Here is a 26,438-nt window from a genome sequence, read left to right as displayed (position 1 = left end):
GACCCAGCCAGACAGCCAGCCTCCAAACCAAACGGCTTCAGCTGCTAACAGCTCCTAGTGACTGCAGCATAGTAGTTAAATATAGACCCATGCTTTAGCCTCCGTCTCCACACTGAAAGACTGGGGACAAAGGAGGAGTAAATGAAAAGACCTGGACGTGTGACAAAGGACATCACACTGCTGCACCTCTCTCTCCCCGCTGAGCAACGGCTCCTTTCAAACACAGACAGGGTGGGAGTGGGAACAGAACTGTGCCTCCATGATTGCCTGTCTCCCTCCTCCGCCAAGGCTTTCTCTCCTTTATTTTGTCTTTCTCACCCTCACTCCCTTGCATTCTCTTTCTGTCACAAACACTCTCCCACTGACTCCTCAAAGAGTGTATATCTTTGGCTGACTTACAGAGAAAGAAAAAAGGGAGTGTGGCGAGAGAGAGAGAGAGAGAGAGAGAGAGAGAGAGAGAGAAAGACAGACAGAGAGAGTGTAAAGAGAGAGCGTGCATGAGAGAGGGGTGAGAGGGAAGTAGGGAGAGTGGATAAGCGAGTAGAGAGAGAGCGAAAGAGAGGACTAGACCCAGCTCTCGTTGCTGTAGCATTTCCTTCTTGACCTGGAATCCTAGAGGAGGAGAAGTGAGAGAGCAGAGCTTGTCCATGGTGATGGCATTCATTCTGTAGCAGGGCAGCTGAACAGGAAGAAGAGCAATAAGAAGAGGTCTTCAGAGGACATTCACATAGAGAAGGGCAGACTGAGTCACTCCTGTAGGATTACCTTAGGCACCACTCCAAACCTAACCCTGGGGACCAGAAAGAACAGGTAAGAAAGTACAGCTTACTGTCTTCTACACAGTGTGCCTCAGTGAAAGCATGCTTCTCTCATCTCTACTCAGTGTGGGAAGTTAGACCATGTGCCCGTGCCGTGGCAGGAGATAAACTTATCAGCTGAAATGCTCTAGTATTATGAGTTTGAAATGTTGCTGGACTTTGTCAGTGCTGTTCTGCACAGATATACTGTGTGAAGGAACACTATTTCAATGGACTCTATCTGCCTGCTTTGTGCAGTATGAACGGGTTAAAATCCATGCTGTCCACATACATTAAAACACATTGAGTTGATGACATGTTTTAAGAGAGTAAAGGCCTTTTGACTGTTCTCAGGAGGTAGAATGGTCATTAGGAGTTAGACACTGGCACTGAGACAGCACACACAGGAAAGAGAAAGTCATGAATGTAATGTACCCTATAAATCACTACTTATTCCTCTGTCATTGTTATATAAAAGCAGTGTGAGAACCCCTTCTAGTGTTATACTAGTAAGAAAAGCCTTGTGAGGACTTAGAGCTGACAGCGTAATCCAGACAAATAACGTTCTCCTGAGATATTTAGGCTGGGAGATAAGGAATAACTAATCCAGATTCCTCCGTTAACATTGGGAATGGATCGTCTCCTCGAACCTGGGGGGGGGGGGGGGGGGGGGGGGTTCAACTTGTTGTGAAACAGCATCATTTCTACATGGTTATTCATTCCTCCATGTCAAATTATTTCATTTATCACCAGGCCATCAATCATAGAACATGCATGTACATGCATCATAAGAACTAATCCATTTGTCAAGACATACATCACACTGTTTAGCTGAGCCAAATGAAATGTGCAAAATATCTCTCTTTTAGAGGGATTGCAAGAAAAAGGTTCGAAAAGGGTTCTTCGACTGTGTCTATATAATAACCCTTTTTGGTTCCAGGCAGAATCCTTTTGAGTTCCATGTAGCACATTCTGTGGAAAGGGTTCTACATGGAACCCCCTAATAGTTCTACTTGGAACCAAACGGGTTATACCTGGAACCAAGAAGGGTTAATCTAAGGGTTCTCCTAAGGAGACAGTCAAAGAACCCTTTTAGGTTCGAAACAGCACCTTTTTTTCTTAGAGTGTTCAGGCATACCTTAAGTTAACTGTCATCTATCTCCTCAGCACCTATCTGTCTCTGTATTGCTCCTAATGCAGTCCAGCTCTGGAAGAGAGAGGAGAGCTAATTGCTCACACTCCAGCTGATGTGGTCCCCTAGCACTTAATAATATCATGGTAGATGCAGGGAGGAGGGGAGAGAGAGAGAGAGAGAGAGAGAGAGAGAGAGAGAGAGAGAGAGATCTGTCATGAATATTTCTGGCACTTTGTCCAGGTCCGGGATAAGGAGATCCTTTCCTAATGTTAGTTTGAGTGGTTTACTTTACACTTGAGTGTTTTGTTTCCAGGGGTTACCAAAGTTCATTCACAGTTCATTCTTTTTACAATGTTTGAAGAGTTATCAAGTCAGACTTATCTATTCAGACAGACCAAGCTATGTCATTGGCTCATACAAGTGGCACAGGTGCAGAGAGAGTATTCGCTTACTCAAACTGCATCCCTCTCCACTGAGATGCCCGTCGCCTCAAATCACCTTATGTCACTACATTATTATGATCTTGCATCACTTACTTCTGATCAGTGAGATGATAAGGACATGGCTAAGTTATGAGGTAATGTAGCTCTTTCAGCAGTGGTAGATTGGGAAAGAGATACCACTCCACTGTGGTGTTAATCGACCAGGCTTTTCCATTGACAACATACTGTAGCACAATCATCAATGGACAGCCAGTTCTTAATTGTATTTTTTATAGCCTGCATAGCGATTCTGGTAGGAAGTAGGCTACATCATGCACTTGGCTTGGAAATGTTCTAGAGAGGGAGCGAGCGTATATGGTAAGGGTGATTGTATCTGCCTAGCATGTGTCCACTGTCCAGTGCACTGCCATCAGCACTCTGGAATGATCTGGTAACAGAGGTCTGCTTCACGTGGTCAACTCATCGCTTTTGGGAGTGGGCCAGACTGTAGCCTGTAGTGTGTTGTGGGGGAGGTTGGAGGAGTGACCCTGGCTCTGTCCCTTGTTGAGGCCAGACAGAGGGAGTTGGGCTGGGGCTGGTCACTATACTCCCAGTGGTCACTGTGGTGCAGCCTTCAGACCTGCTGGGGAGATTCGGCAACAGCTGTCCCCGGCACGTGTCACCCCCATTTCTATGACACTAAGCCATGAATGTAGAGAATGTGTTCCAGACCTTCTGGGATTTACATAGAATAATGCTTCTTCCATTTCCATGTTTTGATGTGTAAAGGAAAACCACAGTGCTTCAGCAGAATACATCGATTGACCATGCAGCTAGTGGGCTTTGTTCTCTTATAAAGTTCATAGTAAACCATCTTGACATTCTCCAAATATTGCGACTAGAGAAGTCCTCTCCTTCAATGTGATATCTTAAAGGAATCTTTTGAATCCTAAGCCTTCTGTATGTCACAGATGTATCTATATTAATCGTCAGTAGCTTGGGATAGTGATGCTATTCATTGCAAATGGTTCTGGCCCTATTCCAACTGACCTTCGCCCTCTCTTTTCACTAGAAAAAGCAGTCATTCCAAGAACTTCTTGCTGAACCTTTGAAAGGTTCAGGTAGGGAGACTTTGAATTCCCTGAAGTGAGTCTTATTGTAGTAATCAGTGATCTCAAGTCAACCAGGCTGCGTCTCGCTTCCTCTCTTCCTCCCAGTCAGTGGGGGAGTGACATCATGATAGACTGCTGGAGACTTCCATTTTTTCTGTGATGTCATTTATTTGGACGGTTTTGCACATATTTGCTGACCGATCCATGATTCAGAAATAGAGCTGCCTTATCGCCCTGGGTTCTCAGTGTCTGTACTGGCTGACTGTTGGAGCTCTTTTTATGAAATGTTTATTTAACCTTTATTTAACTAGGCAACTCTTGAGTTGGACACACGACTCAAGTTAGGCTAAATGTGTATAACTTTTTTTCAGCAGTGTGAAAGGGTCATGTAATGTCATGTAATGTCATGTGCATCACACATGGACAGATCATAGCAGACCATTGAAATTGTATGGAATTATGGCCTAGTAAGGGGCGCAACTTTGGTTTTAGAAGTTGGGGGGACATAATATAAATATATATACACTCCAAACAGCCTACCTGACCGCTCGGAGGCGTCCGCATGGTCCTAAAGCACATTGTTGCCTCGTTTTGTATCACATTCCAATGATAAAACTGGAGGGGACAAAAAGTGAAAGTTGTGCTCCTGGGCCTAGTGTATGTGAGTGTGCTTCACCCATGTGTAATTTGCAACCTCTATATGGTCTTTATGCAACATTCAGAACATGTCTTGTTCCCCGCCCCCTTAGAATCTCCTTTTAAACATGATATCATGTCATGTTACTCAAGGAATTTGGTGCTTGATTGGTTGGTGTCCATTTACAGATTCTGTAAGCCTACTCCATGCTGCTCCCTCAATAGATCAAGTGAATTGGGTTGCTACCCAGTACAGTAGAGTTGTGAATATCATATCTGTTGGCTCTTGGAGACATACAAGCTTCGTTTAGAGCAAAAGGAGATAAATATACACATGTAGGATGTTAATTTTATCACCCTGTTTCAGGAGAACTTGCAATGCAGGAACTGTAAAACGTGCATTGTATGAGGTTGAAAAGGGCTTCTGTAATTTCCTCTTTGAAATGTCAGACTTGATTTTCCCTTACGAAAAATGTATCAAACCCTACAAAAATGTCCATCAATTATAATCCACATAATAACGCACATCTCCTGTTGCTGCAGGATTATTTTACTGCTGTAGCAAACTGGCTCAAATTAAGATCCTACATCTGTATGTGAATTGCATTGCCTTTGATAGGCCTACAGTGTACAGTATTAGGGCCTACTAGCTGCACCATCTTCATCTACTGAAGGTCCCTGTACAACTTCTGTCTCTCATGTATAGATGAAGTCGGAAGTTTACATACACCTTAGCCAAATACCTTTAAACTCAGTTTTTCACAATTCCTGACATTTAATCCGAATAAAAATTCCCTGTCTTAGCTCAGTTAGGATCACCACTTTATTTGATGAATGTGAAATGTCCGAATAATAGTAGAGAGAAGGATTTATTTCAGCTTTTATTTCTTTCATCACATTCCCAGTGGGTCAGAAGTTTACATACACGCAATTAGTATTTGGTAGCATTGCCTTTAAATTGTTTAACCTGGGTCAAACATTTCAGGTAGCCTTCCACAAGCTTCCCACAATAAGTTGGGTGAATTTTGGCCCATTCCTCCTGACGGAGCTGGTGTAACTGAGTCAGGTTTGTAGGCCTCCTTGCTCGCACAGGCTTTTTCAATTCTGCCCACAATTTCTATGGGATTGAGGTCAGGGCTTTGTGATGGCCACTCCAATACCTTGACTTTGTTGTCCGTAAGCCATTTTGCCACAACTTTGGAAGTATGCTTGGGTTCATTGTCCATTTGGAAAACCCATTTGCGACCAAGCTTTAACTTCCTGACTGATGTCTTGAGATGTTGCTTCAATATATCCACATCATTTTTCTTCCTCATGAAGCCATCTATTTTGTGAAGTGCACGAGTCCCTCCTGCAGCAAAGTACCCCCACAACATGATGCTGCCACCCCCGTGCTTTGCGGTTCGGATGGTGTTCTTCAGCTTGCAAGCCTCCCCCTTTTTCCTCCAAACATAAAGATGGTCATTATGGCCAAACAGCTCTATTTTTGTTTCATCAGACCAGAGGACATTTTTCCAAAAAGTACGATCTTTGTCCCCATGTGCAGTTGCAAACCGTAGTCTGGCTTTTTTATGCCGGTTTTGGAGCAGTGGCTTCTTCCTTGCTGAGCGGCCTTTCAGGTTATGTCGATATAGCACTCGTTTTACTGTGGATATAGATACTTTTGTACCTGTTTCCTCCAGAATCTTCACAAGGTCCTTTGCTGTTGTTCTGGGATTGATTTGCACTTTTCACACCAAAGTGCGTTCATCTCTAGGAGACAGAACGCATCTTCTTCCTGAGCGGTATGACAGCTGTGTGGTCCCATGATGTTTATACTTGCGTACTATTGTTTGTACAGATGAACGTGGTACCTTCAGGCGTTTGGAAATTCTTCCCAAGGATGAACCAGACTTGTGGAGGTCTACAATTTATTTTCTGAGGTTTTGTCTGATTTATTTTGATTTTCCCATGATGTCAAGCAAAGAGGCACTGAGTTTGAAGGTAGGCCTTGAAATACATCTCCAATTGACTCAAATTATGTCAATTAGCCTATCAGAAGCTTCTAAAGCCATTACATAATTTTCGTGAATTTTCCAAGCTGTTTAAAGGCACAGTCAACTTAGTGTATGTAAACTTAGTTATAAGTGAAATAATCTGTCTATAATCATTTTTGGGAAAAATTACTTGTGTCATGCACAAAGTAGATGTCCTAACCGACTTTCCAACACTATAGTTTGTTAACAAGAAATTTGTGGAGTGGTTGAAAAACAAGTTTTAATGACTCCAACCTAAGTGTATGTAAACTTCCGACTTCAATGTGTCTTTCTTCTGTCATACATGACACTGTTGGGACACCGTGGCCCTGGTGTTAAAAATACCTGTTTTTGCTAATGGTGGAAACTCATTGAACCTCATCTGCAATCAGAAGACTGTGTATGTAATGTGGTGATGAAGAGGATACAACGAGTAGAAACCTGGTAGGGAAAGTAATGTTCTGCCCTAGCAGGATGACATGTCAGGTGTAAGAAATATTGATGCAGAGTATAAATAGAAGTAGGTCAGATCACTAGACAAACTGTACCATGGCCAATATACATATACAGTAACCAACAGGACTGGGACCATGTCAGCAGAGACCATGTCATCTAGTATTTAGAAATTCTAAGTGAAACAAAGTATTATGAAATTCCAAGTGAAATAAGAATATATTGTAAACAGAAATTCCATGTGTAATTTAGTGATATAATACCAATCAACAAGAAATATGTATACCGTAAGTGTGTTCAGCTGTCTCAACCGACAAAAGACGTCATCACTCTTTAGTTTAACTAAATTTGCCTCTGAAACACGTCTGTTATGTAATATTTGACCCTGAAAGGTCACTGTTTGTCTGCAGAGGAATGTGTCTGCAGAAAGCTGAGACATACCAGTCTGTAGCAGTACATGGAAAAGAGGGACTTGTAAAAACAGGATACTAACATTTGATTCAAGACAATCTCTGTGACAGTTTTGAGTCAAGGTTGACTGAAACATCCGTTTATTAAAATTCTGATATTTTCTGGTAGAGTCATGTTTTCCTTGTTAAGATGGAAGAGCCTTTGGACCCCACGGTATTTGATCAGGTCTGCAGGCATGGTGCGTTGCCAATCTCCTTCATGCTGAGGCACAGTTCCCAGCCCATATTTAGTCACGTTGGGTTCATAGCATGGCTACCCACTGGGCATGGATGTCAGTTCAACATCTATTTTTGATTTACATTTGGTTGAGTTGTCAACTAAGGTCAATTCAATGTGAAATCAACCAAAAATGTTACTATGACATTGGATTTAGGTTAAAAGTTGGTTGAAAAAAATATGAAATTGCCTTACGTTGATTACTTTTTGCAAATCCAATGAGTTGTCCACCTTGATTCAACATCATCACATTGAAATGACGTGGAAACAACACGTTGATTCAACTAGTTTTTGCCCAGTGAGTATATCAAACTCCCCCAATCAAACTATACGTTTTTCCAAAGAGTTCGGAGGGCCCCTGGAATCCCGACAACTGCTGTCACTAGTGTTTCAGGGAGCAGGAGCTATCTATCAACTAAGGCTGACATCACAGGCCAAATCAGGACCATGTAGCCATGCAGTCTGGGAGGGACCTCTGGAGGAGCACTGAAAGAGGAGGTACAGGTCTCACACAAGCAACAACAACAACTCTAGACAGGTCTGGGAAAGAGTTCACATCCACTGGCTAAATCAGGCCCTCCAACGAAGTTTGTTTATTTTCACGGTATGTCCACACACCTTGTGGTTGAATTTGGATTGTATGTAGGTGGTGTAGCTGTAGCCAAACATTGTTGCTTTTCAATGATCATTTGAGCAGTATGTTGTGCCCCAACCTAAAGCGGTTGGACTCCCTTTCAGTGAAAGGCATCTGTTTACTTGCTGATCACAGCTAAAGTGATAGGGCTCCTTTTTCTCCAGCATGGACCAGGGGAACGTGTGTTGGGGTCGGAGACCCTATAAATACCCTGAGTGACAGCTGGCCATGACCGCCAGGGTCTAGCCTGGCTATGTGGGGGTAGACATGGGACCCAACCTTACTTTAGTCCCATGCCTTCACAGGCCCCACAGATCATTAGGCCCTGGCCTTCTCATCAGAGGGAACTTGGGCGTTTGATGCAGGCAGTCAGACAGTAACGTACTACAGATGACTTGGATTCCATGGATTTGTGGGCATGCTGGTCAGGGGTACCCAGTGAGGGCTCATTGTCCATTAGCCAGCTCCCTCCATATCAGGGAAGAAGGGAATGCAACATGCAGGAATGGTATGTGAGGCTCAGAGGCCACGTGGCTTTGGAATCCCCATTTGCCCTCTTAGAATTCACTTCACTCACAACAGTTGCAAACCATTGAGCTGAAACGGAGAGTCATGCTGTAGGAATCTGATTGAAATTTAAATAGAAAACACAAAAATTGGAAGGAGTTAAGGGTATAGAGAAGGTTTTGTTATCATTACGCCTTGGTGAAATTGGAGTAATAGATCATTATCCTGAAATGGTCTATTTGAACAGTGTCCAGTCGGCTATCTATCTAACCTCAGTTCCATGTGAATGTTGAGCTTTCACGGCTTAACTCCCAATCAGCTCATTACCCTTGAATCAAAGTAATGCATGTTCCAGCTGATAGCATTACACAATACATACAGAACTGTGGGAATAAGAACCGGTTTAATTAAACTGTGCTAGAGGAAAAATAAATGTGTTCTTGGAGTTTGGAATCATAGGTGGAAGCCAAAGGAGCCAGAAGTTGGAGCTAAAGTATTTATCCAAAGTTAAATGGAGGATGAAGCCCAAATTGACTAGGGAGAAGTGATACTGTACTCTACAGAGCTGTTGCATAGTTACATATTGGAAGTGTGCACGTACTTCAATAATAAATGCAAGTTTTACATTGAATGTACTTAGGTTCATGTCCTGACCATAAGTTCAAAACAATATCCAGAGTTTTGTTCTGAAGTGTGTGAGAGAAGTAGGTGCTTTCAAAATATGGTCTCCATTGATTGTGTCTGATTCCTCTCTGACCTCTTACAACCTCTCTTAACCCACCTTTTAAACCAGACGAAGACCACATAAACGTGGGGTCAGTTGAGAGCCAGTGGATTGGTCACTGTGTTAATTCTTATCTCAGTGGTTTACAGTAATACTCAGTAAAGCCTATCGATCCAAACACTGTGGTGAACAGTGGTGTAAAGTGTAAATACTTTAAAGTAGTTTTTCTGGGGTATCTGTACTTTACTTTACTATTTACAAAACACCAGTTTCAACATCAACAGTGAAGAGGCGACTCTGGGATGCTGGCCTTCTAGGCAGAGTTCCTCTGTCCAGTGTCTGTGTTCTTTAGCCCATCTTATTTTTTTTTTTTGTATTGGCCAGTCTGAGATATGGCTTTTTCTTTGAAACTCTGCCTAGAAGGCCAGCATCCCGGCGTTGCCTCCTCACCGTTGATGTTGGGACTGGTGTTTTGCGGGTACTATTTAATGAAACTGCCAGTTGAGGACTTGTGAGGCGTCTGTTTCTCAAACTAGACACTCTAATGTATTTGTCCTCTTGCTCAGTTGTGCACCGGGGCCTCCTACTCCTCTTCCTATTCTGGTTAGAGCCAGTTTGCGCTGTTCTGTGAAGGGAGTAGTACACAGCATTGTACGAGATCTTAGGTTTCTTGGAAATTTCTTGCATGGAATAGCCTTCATTTCTCGGAACAAGAATATACTCTTTGTTTCTAGCCATTATGAGCCTGTGATCGAACCCACAAATGCTGATGCTCCAGATACTCAACTAGTCTAAAGAAGGCCAGTTTTATTGCTTCTTTAATCAGCACAACCGTTTTCAGCTGTGCTAACATAATTGCAAAAGTTTTTTTTTAATAATGATCAATTAGCCTTTTAAAATTATAAACTTGGATTAGCTAACACAACATGCCATTGGAATCTAATCCTTTGCTGGAGTCAAGTACAGTACAGTACTGTAGATGTTACATCATCAAGGCATAGAGTGTAACCTTGGTACCCCTTTATCCTTGGCTGCACGTGTCCTGGCAGGGCTGAGGAGTGGCATAGCAGTGGGTACTGGGTAGTCTACTGTGCTAGAGAAAATCACTCCAGTTAGACTCAATGTGATGTTATTATACTGTAATGTACTACAGGGCATGGAAAGCAGTTTGAGCAGCCCAATTCAGCACTTGAGATGGCTTTTCTTCTCTCTTATTTTGGAAGATCTTTTCTTTCAACCCTTTCTTGCACCTGGACCTTTTTCCAGGAAACATTTCAGATTAGGGTAGATTCGTTTCAGACGCCATTAAGTCATTCTGATCAGTAAGAGCTCTGCAGAGTCAGACCGCTACTAAAGAGGAAGATAACCAAATCCCTGAGGAGTGAGCTGAAACCTCCAGTGAACCGCTGTCAGAACCCTGTATCTCACACATACATACAGTACAGTCAGGCCTGCTTTGCTCCCAGTCTCATAGCTCTCCTAGTGAACATCTTGTTTTCATCGAGGTTAGAATGAGTTACTGTTCTTTATTGATGTTCACAGTCCCAGTGTTGTGCTGTTCTGGCTATGGATTGCGTTGTTTCAACGGTCCCAAGGAGGTGGGTCACACACCTAATTGAGCCTCAAACTGATCTCAGAGCAGAGAGAGCGGTGGAGTCGTGTAGGGGAGAGAGAGAATGTGTGACATAGTTCTGTGAGCTCACTCAGCTCAGGACGGCTCAGAGGATGAGTCAGGGGTCGTGTGACATCACCTGCAAGGGAATTGTTCCTTATCTGTCAGTAATGATAAAAGTACTGATGCCATACTGTACCAGAACAGGATTACAGAGAGAACACTTGCTCACAGTAAGGGGACTGTAGTTGTTCCATTAATAACAACTCATTCAGGGGACTGTAGTTGTTCCATTAATCACAACTCCTTCAGGGGACTGTAGTTGTTCCATTAATCACAACTCCTTCAGGGGCCTGTAGATGTTCCCTTAGTCACAACTCCTTCCGGGGCCTGTAGTTGTTCCATTAATCACAACTCCTTCAGGGGCCTGTAGTTGTTCCATTAATCACAACTCCTTCAGGGGCCTGTAGTTGTTCCATTAATCAGAACACCTTCAGGTGACTGTAGTTGTTCCATTAATCACAACTCCTTCAGGTGACTGTTGTTGTTCCATTAATCACAACTCCTTCAGGTGACTGTTGTTGTTCCATTAATCACAACTCCTTCAGGGGCCTGTAGTTGTTCCATTAATCAGAACACCTTCAGGTGACTGTAGTTGTTCCATTAATCACAACTCCTTCAGGTGACTGTAGTTGTTCCATTAATCACAACTCCTTCAAGGGACTGTAGTTGTTCCATTAATCACAACTCCTTCAAAGGACTGTAGTTGTTCCATTAATCACAACTCTTTCAGGTAAGAGGAGAGAGGCTCTAAGATCAAAGCTCTATGACGTTTAACATATACAGTGCATGCACACACACAAATGCATTGATGACCTACATTAGCCATACTCAACAGGTGGACCGAGGTTCGGACCTGGACCCAGAGCGGGGTCAATACGGACCGTGGGTCCCGACCAAAATAAATAAATGTATATACACTGAATACACCAAACAGAGTTAAAAATCCTTCTTTAAGATGTCTCCTCCCCTTCATCTACACTGATTGAAGTGACATCAATAAGGGATCATAGCTTTCAACTGGTCAGCGTATGTCATGGAAAGAGCAGTTGTTCTTAATGTTTTGTATACCCAGTGTATATATATATATATATATTATAATAATAAGAAGAAGAAGAAGAAGAAGAAGAAGAAGAAAAATCATTTTAAGAACTTAGTCCGGATTTCAATGCAATTTGGTTGAGAGTTGTAATAGTAGAATAAACAAAGTACAATTTTGAATTGTAGTAGTGCATGGACAGTAGCACAGAGGCATAAATATCATACAGCCCAAAATGCTAACCTCCCCTGTTATTGTAATGGTGAGAGGTTAGCATGTCTTGGGGGTATGATATAAAATGCTAACCTCCCCTGTTATTGTAATGGTGAGAGGTTAGCATGTCTTGGGGGTATGATATAAAATGCTAACCTCCCCTGTTATTGTAATGGTGAGAGGTTAGCATGTCTTGGGGATATGATATAAAATGCTAACCTCCCCTGTTATTGTAATGGTGAGAGGTTAGCATGTCTTGGGGGTATGATATTTGCACATCTGTAACTTTTTCAGATGCACACTTAAGACATGGCAAAATGTGTTGAATTGTAGGAAATTAGCTTTAAAACTGGAAAATATTATTTTCGCCAACAGGAGGGGTGTGAACAGTTTGGGGTGGCATGGGTCCCGAGGTAGGGGTTTGTTACTATGCCGATAAAGACAATATCCATCCGGACCTTTGACCGCAGGGAATTTGTGTGACCGGACCTCATATATTAGTTGAGTACCCCTGACCTACACTGTTGACCTACACTGTTGACCTACACTGTGTGCAGTGCACTTGACCCCAACGGACACAAGATGACTGTACATGGATGACAGTACAGGAGGACTGTACATGAATGCAATGTAACTCTAAAGATTCCTGTAACCTGGTCTTACTGTATAATATGGTACATACAGACCATCATAGTTTAAGCCCTGTATTTCTTTTTGAGTTGGATCCCAGATTGTTTACAGATTAGCATGACAAACAAGCCAAACACCCAGGGGTGCTGCAAATGTTCCAGCGTCCTCCCATCCAACGTTTCACCACCCAGCATGAGATACTCTGTAAAAGAACAGGACATGTCATAAATACTTGACAGGAACACACACACACCACACATATGCACACACACTCCACTACCACATGCACACACTGTCGAGTGATTTTGTATGTTGAATATTTGGCTAAGCTCGGATAGAATAGAGAAATGACAGATGCAGGACATGCTACCTTGGAGCGCTCTTATAGTTGACCTCACACCTTATAATATTAGACACTTCCGCATGTAGTTCTAATTTAACCTGTGTGTCTCCTGTCATTGAATATAAGATGGTCAGAAAGGCACAGGAAGGGGATGAGGGAGGAGGGTTATGAAGATGGGTTGCCAAGGCCAAGGCCATAAAACCGACTAAGTGATTTGTCTACAGTCTCAGTAGTGTCCAGGATGCTTATTTGTATTCTCCCTCTCTGTATCTCTCTCTCTGTCTCGCTCTCATTCTCTCTCTCGCTCTCTCTCACACACTCACACACTCTCACTTTTCACATGCTTTCAATTGATGTTTGTACAGATTCTGTTACATTAAGTATATTGATTTAGATGACAATTTCCCTCACTTTTATTCACAATATTAAAATATGATTCCCTCTGTTATTTTTCTCTGGCCAGGTAGAGGATGAGGTCCAAGAGCAGTGGGGTGGAGAGCCCAGCCAATGGGGTACTCGGGGTCCCCCAGGCAACGCAAGACATCAACCAGGAAGAGGATGTAAATCTGCATTCACCCATAAAGAGTCTGAAGGTCAAAGTTCAACCAAACATTGAGGAGTTGGTGGTGGTCTCTGACATAGAGAAGTTAACCGAGGACAGCTTAGGTACTAGTGACAAAAGACTGGGAATCATGAACCTTACTAAAAAGGACCTTCTGAGGCTGCTAGGGGTCATGGAAGGTGAGGTTCAGGTGAGACTGATTCATATTGATAAACTACCGTATGATGATATTGTACATAGCTTAATAGTTAACTGTGGAGTGAACCATTAATCTTGTCTGCTGGGATGTTGTTTACTTTCATTATCCACTAGGTGGAACCGATTGCCATGCTTGTAAACCCTTACAATATTTTAGTCCAAAATTAGATATATTCTTGTCTATACTACACCTCCCTCTAGTGGCTGATGTTGGTACTAACACACATTACATAACATCACAGAAAACCTACTCTTACCTTTCCTTGTAGGAGATTATTATAAACAGTAACTTGCAAGGTTTTTTTCAAAGTACTAAGAGAGTGTGTTTTTTTGTGTGTGTAACCCCCAGGCGAGGGAGGATGTTATCTGTGTGCTGAAGACTGAGAGGACACATCCGGAGGCTCTGAGGTCCCACTATGGTTCTGCAGCTCCTACCACAGCCCTCCAGGCCCTACAGAGAGACAGCCTTCTCACCAACACACAAACACACATTGACAATGTTTACCAGAGGCCAATGGCTGAGGTTAGTCACCAACAGTACTGACAGATACTTATAACCTTACAAACCAATAATATTCGTTGATTGTAGTATTATTTTTTTTCTCTTTTTTTTAAATCAAATGTTATTTGTCATGTACACAGCTTACAACAAGTATAAAAGGTTCATTGAAATGGTTACGAGCTACATTAGCTCCCTCAACAATTGCTGTACCATGTAATTCATACAGACAAATCTGGATGTTAAATGTTGAAGATCATTAGTTTTACACATTTTTGCCATGAAATCTAACAGTTTTATTATACAATAAGGATGCATAGATCAACAAGACAGAAGTACACTAGTTGACTGAATAGTCAGAGTTACAGTCTAATGATCCTTCTGTGTTGTGTTTTCCTCAGCTGGACCGTCTGCAGGATAAACACAAGGACACGTATCGGCGCATGCTGGAACAGCTTCTATTGGCTGAGAAGTGTCATCGCCGCACCGTGCACGAGCTGGACAGCGAGAAGCGCAAACATGCTGACTACATGAACAAGAGTGACGAATTCACTAACCTATTGGAGCAGGAGAGAGAGAGGTAAAATGATGAGGGGGAGGAAGAGAGAGAGGTCAGAGGATGAGGGGGAGGAAGAGGCTCTAGTTCATTTCATTCTGACCCAAAGCTGAGAGAATTAAAGTAAGAAAAGGTTTACTCAGTATTAGGGCATAATGAAGTTGGTGATGAGGCAATATCTCCCAGTTCTCTTTCTCCCATGACATCATCTGGTGGAGGTTCAGATCAGGTCATCAGGACCATTGGGACCTAGTCTTCAGTAGTCCTAGCATGACTATGTGTGTGAGAGGAGTGTGTAAGGACACAGAGAGCGGGAACCTCTCAAAGGGATCAGACATGAGAAAGAGAGAGAGAAATCAGCCTGGTCTCATAGACTAGACGTAAGATAGTAAACATAATTTGAGTACCAACTATTTTCTACTTTGCAACTACTTAGCATGTTAGCTAAGCATAACCTTAACTCTTTATCCTAATTCTTTACCTTTACCCATAGCCTAGCTAACGTTAGCCATCTAGCTAATGTTAGCCACTTAGCTAACATTAGCCACAACAAATTAAAATTCATAACATATCATACAGTAAATTCGTAGCAGCAACAGCAGCAAATTCGTAACATATTATTGTCATATAAATTGTGATTCGTAACATATTGTATGAAATGGATGATGGACATCCACAAATGAATACATACCATACGAAAGGTAACATATCATTCTAACCTCTATACCAAGCGATGTCAGAGGAAGGCTCTAAAAATGGTCAAAGACTCCATCCACCCAAGTCGTAGACTGTTCTCTCTGCTACCGCACGGCAATTTACATTGACCTCCTTTATTATTTCTTTCTTTATCTTAATTGATTTACACTAACTCCCTTGTGCTGGCTCTATGCAGACCCACAAGACTCTAACCACACACTCACTACACTGACACTCCAACACACACATGCATATTGACGCTACACACACTGTCATACATAATGTTGTCAATTAAACAGTGAATTGGGAATTTTAACAGTGTGCAGGCCTTCTTGTTCTATACTTTCACACAAGCTGTTGCTGATACTCTGTTTATTATATATCCTGGTTGCCTAGTCACTTTTACCCCTAACCACATGTACATACAGTATTACCTAATTTACCTCAACTACCTCATACTATCTTAACTCAGTACTGGTACTCCTTGTATATAGCCTCATTACAGATTTTGTGTTACCATTTCCTTTTTTGTTATTTAGCAAATGTTTGTCTTACTTTTTAACTCTGCATTGTTGGGAATGGGATCGTAAGTAAGCATTTCACTGTAAAGTCTACACCTGTTGTATTCGGCGCATGTGACCAAGACACTTCGATTTGGTAATTGGAATCTCTCAGATTTACTTGTACTATATTGCGTCTACCCTTGAGTCCAGGTTGGATTAAACTACTCACACAGAGGGATGAATGAGGTCATCTGACCAGTGTGTGCTGGTGTGACCTCACCCTGCCTTCGAAGCCAAGCGGAACCATGACCCGACACTGTGACTCCCATTGACACTAATCACCACGGTTTATATGATACCTATCATATGGCCAGGACATGTAAAGTCAGAGGGCCAGATAACTTTCGCAGACTCCACTGGCTAGATCCATTGGATGAGGCTTTTGCAGCAAGCACTATTGTTGCTTCCCAGTGCAGAGACATATGTGTTTGCTCTTCTCCCTGTGGGCAATGGGGGCATGGAGAACCTGTATGCCCATAAAGTCCATGTATTTCCCTTGGATCCAGCAGCAGCATAAAGGGCCATTGCACAGTTTTAAATGTTCAGTTGTGCTGAGGGTTAATGCGTGCAGTACCAGCCGCCTCTGAACACAGACCATTTACTCTGGCTGATAGATGATGTGTTAGAACTAAGGTGTGTGTGTGTGCATGCATGCCTGTGTAATGTTTGTACAGTCAACCTGCATGTGTGCACGAGTGTGTGCGTGTATGTTCCCCACACCCAGTCATCTGCAGGCCAGAGTGGAGCCCCAGCTGCATTTCATAAGCTATAAAAGTTCAAACAGCATCTCCCAGACAGGCCCAATGTACTCTCAAAGCTCCACAGCCCCTTCTCCTTCCCTTTTATTGGACAACTCAGGAGACCGACCATGAAGGCTACATCACTGTCAAAAGAGCCGCCGTCAGAGACAGTGGGAGAGGCCTGGGAGAAGGAGAAAGAGGACAGAGGGAGATGAATTACTGTACATTGGTTCCAAACAGTAGAACAAACTTGAAGCTTTGCCCAGGATGTGTTTGATTGACACCTGACTGAGGTAGACCCTGAACATGCCTAACCCCAGGCAGACGGTTTCACGCTTTGTTGGAGAGAGATAGCAACCGCAGGATCTCCCTTTTAATGAACCTTCAGACTGTCTGATGAAAGCCTTCCACATTAACCAACCCCAGAGAAACAGATAGTCAGTGGGACTGAGTTAGACTAGGCTTCATCAGGTGCTAGCTATGTACAGTACGAGACAGCAGTGACTTTCATTCTAAAAACATGGAAGAAGGTGGTTATGAACTATACATTGTTAAATCCAAACCTGAGATAGTTGTTGGAGTTTACAGGTTTCAGTAGGTAGATCTAATTTAAGTCCAGTTGATCTTAATGTAGGTGTTAGCGGTGCCGGTGACGACCTCTGCCAGGTTGTTTCACTGTCTTGGTTGGCCAGTGTTCAGCCTACTGCCCTCCACAACCTCCTCTTAGTGCCTACAGCCCTGTGTTTAAGATCTCCTGCTCCATCAGCACTGGCTGAGCCCACATTCCCCTTCCCTGGCCTGGAGTCAGGGAAGGGCCACGCATGCACGCAACGCACGCACGCACGCGCACACACACACATGCTTGGTAGAGAGTTGCCACTGTTTTGATGATTCTCTCTGTCAGTGCAAGGTGGGAGCAATCTGTCTACATGTCCATCCATCTCACACCTATTCATTTAAATAGCTCACTGACATGTGTGAGTGCAAGAAAAAAAGCGAAAACACATACAGGTCTTACACCAAACTACTGAAGGAATTTGGAGTGAAGGGGTTGCTAACTCTGCTCTTGACTTTGTTTACACATACAGTATGTTGTAAATTAGGCAATAGAAGCGTTGCTGCAGTTGACACAAGTTGTATTCATAAGAGAGGCATTTAATGCCGCTAGCCGTCATTGTGATCAAACCTACATCGGCCTGTGATCCAGACTTTGGGTGCTTTAAAGTAGCTTAGCTTCTGGTGCCCGTCTGTTAACACAACATCAATGAGATGTAGTTTATTGATTATGCTGTAGCTGAGCACTTAATGCTTTTTCCCCTCAAGAGCAGTGATTACAGTCCACGGCTGTGTTTTGACAGGCATTGGCACGGCGTCTCAGCTTCAATCCACAACCCTCTGACACATACAAGCTGCTGCGCCTCCAACTACATTCCTCAGGGAAACACAGGATGAGTGAAATGCTGTTTCATCATGAACATGTGTTTTCTCAGGGACCCACTGTTGATTGCACCTGAACATGTGCTCAAGCGAGTTCAGGATCTCATGTTTATGGACCAAGTCATTATGAAACTTACAATCATTTGACCATCCTGAATCCATGATCAAACAGAGCCGATAACGTTCCACCTATGTTCCGTGAATCCTAACATACCTGCAGTCTGTGTAGTTCATAACTCATCATGCTGGTGGACTAACTTCATTACAGTATAGTCTGGTTGTTTAAAGGTCAATGCTGCTACTTGTTGGAGACTTTGACTTGGCCTTAGATCACATGAGGGGCTCCTGAGGACATTGCTACACCTCTGATGGGTTTGTCAGGGTAGCCGTTTGACCATAGTTACTACCTCCTGAATGACTTTCTCCAGGGAGATAGGGAGCTCTACTTTACGTCTGAAGGTCAGGTGTCAGTGACTTCTCCCCAATGTGACCTCGCCGCTGTAGGCCCAATTGACAGTGACATCATGCCTGTGACCTTTGTGTGGGGGTAATTTTAGAGTGCCGATTGCTTAGGTGTCAATGACTTATGGACGTGGGTAAGCATGTATGAAGATCAAGTGGCACACTGTAGAGCAGGAGTGTCAAACATATGGCCCACAGACCAGATCTGGATGGCAAGCCCATTCAATTCGGGTAGCGGGTGGTTTGAGTCATTTAAAAAATATTATTTTTCTATTATTATTTATTCATTTTTCATGGAAAAAAATATCTTATATCGACATTGAAATGACTAAAACCAAACTGTGTAGAAATGATAATGGCTCAAAAGTCTCTGTCCAGCTCGCTAACAGTCATCGAAACCAAAGCTAGACAGTCAGGGAGTAATCGATGCAAAGCAATGGATAGAGGACTATTTTTAGAACATTTATACGATGTGAAATATAACCAATTTTAAGTGTGTTCCTCCAGACCTCGGTGAAGACCAAATGCGGCCCATGGGGCAAAATGAGTTTGCCACCCCTGCTGTAGAGGCTGGATGATACTCTGTACAGTAGGCTGACATGGTGATCTGACTTGGCAGTGGGATTTGAATGTTACCGATGCTCATAATCCTTCAACATAAACGAAGGATCTGCTCTATTAGAATCTAGAATTCAACGCATCCTCTGTATAGAGGTCATTTCACTGTAAGATCAACACCTGTTTTATTTGGTGCATGTGACAAATACATTTTTATTTGAAGTATGATGAGCTCTAAAAAAGGAAATTTAATTACAGATTCATTGCATTGCCATTCATTCTTGAAAACAGAAGTTTCTTTGTTTGCCTGTAAGTTGTAGAGTGCTAGGCCTACGGTCTCTGTGTTGATCCACACGGTCACCATATCGCTCAGAGTCAGCACCTCATAAAACCATTGTCAGGGTTCCCATCTGTCCGAGTGTTCATGGAGTCTGTCTCCTCACCTCCAGGGAGCCGAACTGGCTCATCCCTATCTGTTTTCCCCATTATACGTCAGCTTTACACGGAGAAGAACGCAGATCCACTTCTCCCAAGGTGACACAACAGCAGACAAACTCACTGTCCTCTCTCCTACTGAGCTTAAAGCTTCCTGTCTGATCAGATCATTTCCTGTCTGTAGGCAGGGGTATTAGGAGATTAATCACAGGGCTACTTTGCATTGTTTTCCATCAACAGAATTTGGCTTAGCCAAAACAGCACTGTGTCTATGGAGACCGCTTTAAGTAATGTAAGAAGTGTCTGAATCACTTGTGTACACAGGCTTTTGTAGGAGCCTGTGTGTAGGAGTCATTTCTCTTGAAACAAATTGCCTGTTAGTGAACACAGAAAAGGGGGGAAACAAATTAAGGAGGAGTGTAAAGAACGCCCTCATCTGACCAGGGTCCCTCCTACTTCCTCACAGTCTAAACCAGAGCCTCACAGATCTCTGCCTAACTGCCTATGGGTGAGTTGACGTCACCAGCTAAAAGTCCGGTGTTACACACACAGCATTTATTCACCTTTCATTGTCCTGATGACATGCTTGGAATGTGATGGTAGAGTTCTTATGGAGAAATGCCAACTCTGAACTTGGAGTGGATCCTGTACTATGGCAAACATGTTAGACATGGACTCTCCTGTAGTTCATCTAGAATAGTGGGTAAGTTTTGGTTGGTGTTTAAGTTGTTTAGAGTGCAAATGTTTCTGCTGGTATAAAATGTACTACTGTCAGAAATATGTTTCTTGGTTGATATCCTTGCTCAGTGTGAGATTTACTGTATATATAAAGTGTGCACTTCAGGCAAAAGATGGAGAGGAGAGTTCCCAAGACAACTTTGCATTCAGTGTGTTGAGATTCCTCACATGGACATGCACAGCATAAAAAGAAGCAGAAAGAAAAAGAGACCGCTCAGTGGGGGTTTAATCAAACTTTCACTCACATTTTGTTGTTTTCTCAGTCTTGATTCCAGCAGCAAGGACGGAAAACAGCAAGGGAGTTTTTGGCAGTTTTTCCTAGTGTACTAGATCGTTCAGTGTGCTGCAGTTCTTTGCCAAATTAAGTGTGCGAACCATGGCTATCTGAGCCAGAAAGAATTAGTGGAGGGTTCAGTGTCTGATCTGACCCATCATTGTTCCCTGTGACACAGCATCATGTGTTTTTAATTAATCCTTCCTTATCCTGAATGCAGTAAAATAAACAGAGGAAATCATGCTGACATCTACCAGGTTTATTAATTTGGAATATGAGAGAATCACTTATTCATCCATTTTGAAAACATCCCAAAGAGTATGTAGCAGCAGCAAATATCAGTAGTCATGTCTTGTAAATAAGTAGTATCTTAGTGTTTAAGTTTCATGGCAGCTTACTGTGTTCAGTCACTCCTGTCATGCGAGACCAATTCTCTATGGTTTGACATTTCTGTAGAAATTCAAAACATTCTTGTGCTACAAAGTATCAAGCTTGGCTGAAGTGAATGATGTTTAAATTATATTTTTCTTTGTGAAAGATTAAATTGCAGAATGATACGCCATATAAAAACACTTACTTCAAGGATGTACAGTCCAGCAGAACAGTTTACACATCCTCAATATATATATATATATATATATATATATATATATATTTTTTTTTTAATCTCTTGCCAGATTGAAGAGGTTGCTGGAGAATGAGAAAGCCTACCAGGTGCGTAAAGAGAAGGAGAACACCAAGCGTCTGGAGAAGGTGAGGGAGGAGCTGGTCAAACTGAAGTCCTTTGCCCTGATGCTGGTGGACGAGCGGCAACTCCACCTGGAGCAGATGGACCAGCAGAGCCAGAGGGTCCAGGAGCTGACCCAGCAGCTGTCCCAGAGGGAGCAGGACCTGAGCAGCGCCAGTGCCCGGGCCCAGGAGGACAGACAGAGGGCCCTGAGCTTGGAGGGTGAGCTGAGTGAGTGCCAGGCCAAGTTTACCCAGGAGCAGGAGGTGATTACAGCCAAGCTGGCCAGCCAGGAGTCCCAGAACCGCCAGTTGGATGTCAAGCTGTCTGGACTCACCCACACGCTGGAGGAGCTGGAGGAGAGCAACAGGGCTCTGAGGAGGTCAGAGGAGGAGTGCAATGGGGCTCTGAGGAGGTCAGAGGACAAGCTGGAGGAGAGCAACGGGGCTCTGAGGAGGTCAAACGAGGAGCTGGAGGAGAGCAAATGGGCTCTGGGGAGGTCAAAGGAGGAGCTGGAGGAGAGCACCGGGGCTCTGAGGATGTCAAAGGAGGAGCTGGACGAGCTGAGGGATAAGATCAGCAAAGGGGATTGTGGGAACTCTAACCTAATGACTGAACTGGAGAACCTCCGCAAACGGGTATTTGAGATGGAAGGGCAGGACGAGGAGATCACCAAGGCAGAGGCCCAGTGCAGGGAGCTGAGGAAGAGGTTGCAGGAGGAAGAGAGCCGAGGGAAAGAACTCAAACTGCAAGTGGAGAAGCTCCAGAGGAGAATGGTGGAACTGGAGAGACTAGAGGGGGCGTTCAATGCCAGCAAGGCGGAGTGCTTCCAGCTACACGCCACTCTGGAGAGAGAGAAGGACGTGTCAAAGGAGCTCGCCGACGAACTGGTGGCCGTTAAAATACGCATGAAAGAGATGGAATCCTCTGAGCTGAGACTGGAAAAGACTGAGCAGGGCCTTAAAGATGACCTGGCAAAGCTGAAATCATTCATTATGGTAATGGTTGATGAGAAAAATAATATGATGGAGAGAATGCTGTTAGAGGAGAAGAAGAGGGATGATCTGAGTAAGATGTTCAAAGTAGAGCAGGTCAAGGTCATGGAGGTGACTGAGAGATTGATAGAGGAGAGTAAAAAGCTCCTGAAGTTGAAATCAGAGATGGAGGCCAAGGTTGGGACCCTCACCAGAGAGAAAGGAGAGCTTAGCACTAAGCTCGCATGTGAAATGGAAAAGAGCAAGGATCTGAGCGCCAAAGTCAGCCAAATGAACAAGAGGTTAGATGGATTGCAGGAGGCAGAAAATATATCCACAAATAACATAGCAAAGAGGGAACTGGGAAGCTTGTCAGACAGGAGTTCAAAAGAGGACAACAGGGTGAAGGAGCTAACGTTTGAAATAGAGCGGTTGAAAAACCGTCTCAAGCAGCTAGAGATTGTGGAGGGCGATTTGATAAAGACAGAGGATCAGTACGACCTGCTGGAGAAAAAGTTCATGACGGAGCAAGACAAGGCCAACTTTCTCTCCCAGCAGGTGGAGGAGATGAGGAGTCAGATCGCCAGGATTAAAGTAATAGAGAATGGAGAGGTGGAGAGCCAGGAGGCAGACCTACGACAGCGCTGCAGGACAGAGAACGCCAACACCAGAGACTTGCAGAATGACATGGTAGCCCTCAAGGAGAAGATCCATGAGCTGATGCACAAAGAAGACCAGCTCTCTCAACTCCAAGTGGACTACTCCTTCCTCCAGCAGAGGTTCCTAGAGGAAGAGGAGAAGAAGAACAACATGAGCATTGAGGTCCTCCACCTCACCAAAGAGCTGGAGGTGACCAAGCGCCACAGCCGCGCTCTACGACCCAGTCTGAACGGGAGGAGGATGGTGGACATTGCCATGGCATCCACAGGAGTTCAGACTGATGCGCTGGCCAATGAGACGGCAGAAGAGGACACCCCGGCTGTGTTCATCAGGAAGTCCGTCCAGGAAGAGAATCACATCATGAGTAATCTTCGACAGAAGGGTCTCAAGAAACCCACAGAGAAAGCTGGTGGTCATGAACGCTACTCACCCTCTGCTGCCGCTGACCTCAGCATGAAGAAGTCCTGGATTCCCTGGATGAGGAAGAGGGAACTCATCCCTCAGGGTGGTAATCTGGACAAGTCTGTCCATATCAACAGTGAATCCATGCATTCTGACCTGGCCATGTCCCAGAAGCAAGGGCAGCCTTTACGCATCAGAGTGACCCCAGACCACGAGAACAGCACGGCTACCTTGGAGATCAGCAGTCCGTCTGCTGAGGACCTCTATTCCAGCTCCAGCTCCAGCATCAGCCTCAGTCCCACCCTGCAGGGCCACCAGAAGCCTCGGATCACAATCATTCCCACCCACACCACCGCAGCTTCAAGGGGGAAAGCCAGCGCCGGGCCAGGGGGACCAGAGAGGGCCAAGTCCCCGGTCACCACCATCTCCAGGGCCAAGTCACCAGAGATCAGCAAGGCCTCCTCCTCATCAGGCAGACCCATATCACCCATATCCATCATGACAGTTAGCGCTTCTATGGTGTCCAACATGTCCACCTCCCCAGAGCCCCAGGAGATGACCATGGGCCGGGCCGTGTTCAAGGTGACCCCTGAGAAACAGATGGTCCCCACACCGATCAGGAAGTACAACTCCAATGCCAGTATCATCACCACCACAGAGGACAACAAGATTCACATCCACCTGCATGGCTCCCAGTTCAATAAGGGCCCCTCGGAGGGCCACAACAACACCACAGGACCCAAGGTGGTTAGGCCTGTCGGCATGGCAACAGAGTGTAGCAGAGAGATGATGTTATCCACAGGCACGGTTTTGCGCTCCCCTCGCCATAGTGCCACTGTCAAAACCACACCCAGTAAAGTGATGAGCAGCATCACCATCACTGCAGTCACGTCCACCCCTGCCAGACCAACACAAGCTGTGGTGAGTCTCCTCAGTACATCAATTCACCTGGCTGTTATGTTAATTTGTTATTAACTGGTTCAAACTTATACTTTGAGTTGTGTTAACCCTATGCACCCGCAATTAAATTAGGAATCTAATAAAAGGAAATCTATGAAAATAATTCTGTTTATGAACTAGCAAAATAATGATTTTGTAAGATTGTGGACATGTACGTTCCTTTCTGTTATGTAACATATTGATGGGCGACAAGGTAGCATCTCACTGAATGGGTGGTATAATGAGGTCTTTGTGGGGCAAATGGTAGCGTGACAGAGAGAGCTTTATCAACAGCCCTCCAGACAACAGAGCTCTAATGATGTGGCAATCTGCCACCATGTTACAATCACCCTGTCACTTATAGCTGCTGCTCAGTGTGTTCATTCTCACATAGACACACAGGACACAAACACCCTTACCGACAGAAGAAAGGCAGCACAGAGCCGGTAGGCTGCCATACACTGTAACATGACTTGCACCATTAGTCCCCCACTGAGTTGGTCTTGAAAGGAAGACAGTTCCTATAGTAAATGTTCTCTAAGGGAAATGTTTTCATTGATATTACCCCTCAGTAATTGATTATTTTCTTCTACCCGTTTCTCTGTTGTGGCCTCCTCTTCTCTCACCCACTCTCCTCTTTCTATCCTATCCCTTTATCGCCCAGCCCGGGCATGATGCCCACCCACCCCGGGCAGGGCTCACCCGTATCCCCATGTCCAAGGGCCTGAAGACGGGCAAAGCCATGCTGGGGGCCCTGGGGATGTCTGGAGGAATGAGGCTGGAGCAGAGAGCAGAAAGCCAGTCCATGAGGATAGAGCTGAAGAAATCCACAATCAGCAGCACAACAGCCTTTCAAAATGGAGGGAAAAGCTGTTAGAGCCAGAGACACTAACAGGGAACAGAAGTCAAACAAGCTGCCAACCCATAGTAATGTTCTATGGGTCAGAGGTGCTCAGTATAGAGGCACCATTAAATGACCTGGAGACCGAGCGAGGGGGGATTTTCAGACAAGGTTAAGTCGTTTGGCTCCTCTCTATTGAGCAGGAGCCTGAGTTGATCCTTGTGTTCTTGTCTAACTGAAAACAGTACACATATCTAATATATTATATTTTTAGAAACTATTTATATTCTGTTCTCAGTGTTTGTAATGTGGATGAAATCAACTTAACTGCCTTCTTTGATAACCGCTGGCATGTGTGCATTTTGTAAGGGGAGAGGCAGTGTGTATTGTCAGGCAAATCTTCTACTAACTGCGTCATGTATTCGTTAGGGACTGCTTCACCTAGTGAGCTTTTCATTATGCATTTTTGTACTGAGGCCATATCATTTGGTTTGCAGCAAATTAAATGTGTCCTTTTTATGTAAAAGTTTTTAAATAACAATTTTTTCTGAAAGATTACCTACAGCATATTCAACAAAGAATATTGTTATGAGAATACATGCAACATTGAGTGCACAATGTTAATGTTCTAACATTATTTTCGATGCATTTTTTGGGCAAGGCATCAGTTGAACGAGACTCACTGTAGTAATTAATTAATCTCACATTAATTTACTGACTAGGCAGTGCTTGTATTGACTTGCTGCGTGTTATGAAATTGGAAATATATAAATTGGAAAATATATCAAAACAAATGGCCATATACATCAATGCTTCTGCTGTGATACACTGGAGAGCCAAATTTTCACAGTCATCTTTCAATTGTGGAGCACCCACTTGCCATAGAGCAATTAAAATCAACTCATTTAACAAGCTGCCTGTGTCTACAATCACCAACCATGTGCCCTCTGAATGAAAGAATAATATTGTTTCTAATTTGCTCAATCGACCAATGAGAGACAATCAAACCAGTGTCATTAGATGGGTTTGTTGTGAGTCAAAGGGTAACTAGCCTGAGAGCCCCTACGGGAAATGTATAGAAATATAGGAATTCAAAATGCGTCAAAATATATTTTGTAATGTCTATGCCATAAATAAAATATTTCTAAATGTTTTAAA

General features: G+C 43.7%; 1 protein-coding gene across 2 annotated transcripts; it reads left to right on the top strand.

Annotated features, from left to right (window-relative positions):
• Window positions 1-536: 536 nt before the first annotated feature.
• On the top strand, window positions 537-26,438 carry LOC115172772 (filamin-A-interacting protein 1). Of its 2 annotated transcripts, XM_029730509.1 has the most exons (6): window positions 537-810; window positions 13,483-13,771; window positions 14,129-14,302; window positions 14,680-14,858; window positions 21,415-24,421; window positions 25,104-26,438. In XM_029730509.1, the coding sequence occupies exons 2-6, from the start codon at window positions 13,490-13,492 to the stop codon at window positions 25,314-25,316; spliced, it is 3,855 nt and encodes a 1,284-aa protein (XP_029586369.1). In that variant the 5' UTR covers window positions 537-810; window positions 13,483-13,489; the 3' UTR covers window positions 25,317-26,438. The 2 variants fall into 2 exon arrangements, with proteins under 2 accessions (XP_029586369.1, XP_029586371.1); XM_029730511.1 differs by lacking the exons at window positions 537-810; window positions 13,483-13,771; window positions 14,129-14,302; window positions 14,680-14,858 and adding an exon at window positions 19,297-20,428.

This window comes from Salmo trutta, chromosome 33, assembly GCF_901001165.1.
Source record: "Salmo trutta chromosome 33, fSalTru1.1, whole genome shotgun sequence".
Classification (NCBI taxonomy): domain Eukaryota; kingdom Metazoa; phylum Chordata; class Actinopteri; order Salmoniformes; family Salmonidae; genus Salmo; species Salmo trutta.
Note: the sequence above shows the minus strand (reverse complement) of the source record. Positions and strands in the feature narration are given on the sequence as shown.

Bases quoted from the DNA above. Each gene is read 5' to 3' on its own strand.
- LOC115172772 (XM_029730509.1), top strand. From the start codon at position 13,490: ATGAGGTCCAAGAGCAGTGGGGTGGAGAGCCCAGCCAATGGGGTACTC. The intron at 13,772-14,128 runs GTGAGACTGATT...TGTAACCCCCAG, and splicing joins TCATGGAAGGTGAGGTTCAG to GCGAGGGAGGATGTTATCTG. The intron at 14,859-21,414 runs GTAAAATGATGA...ATCTCTTGCCAG, and splicing joins TTGGAGCAGGAGAGAGAGAG to ATTGAAGAGGTTGCTGGAGA.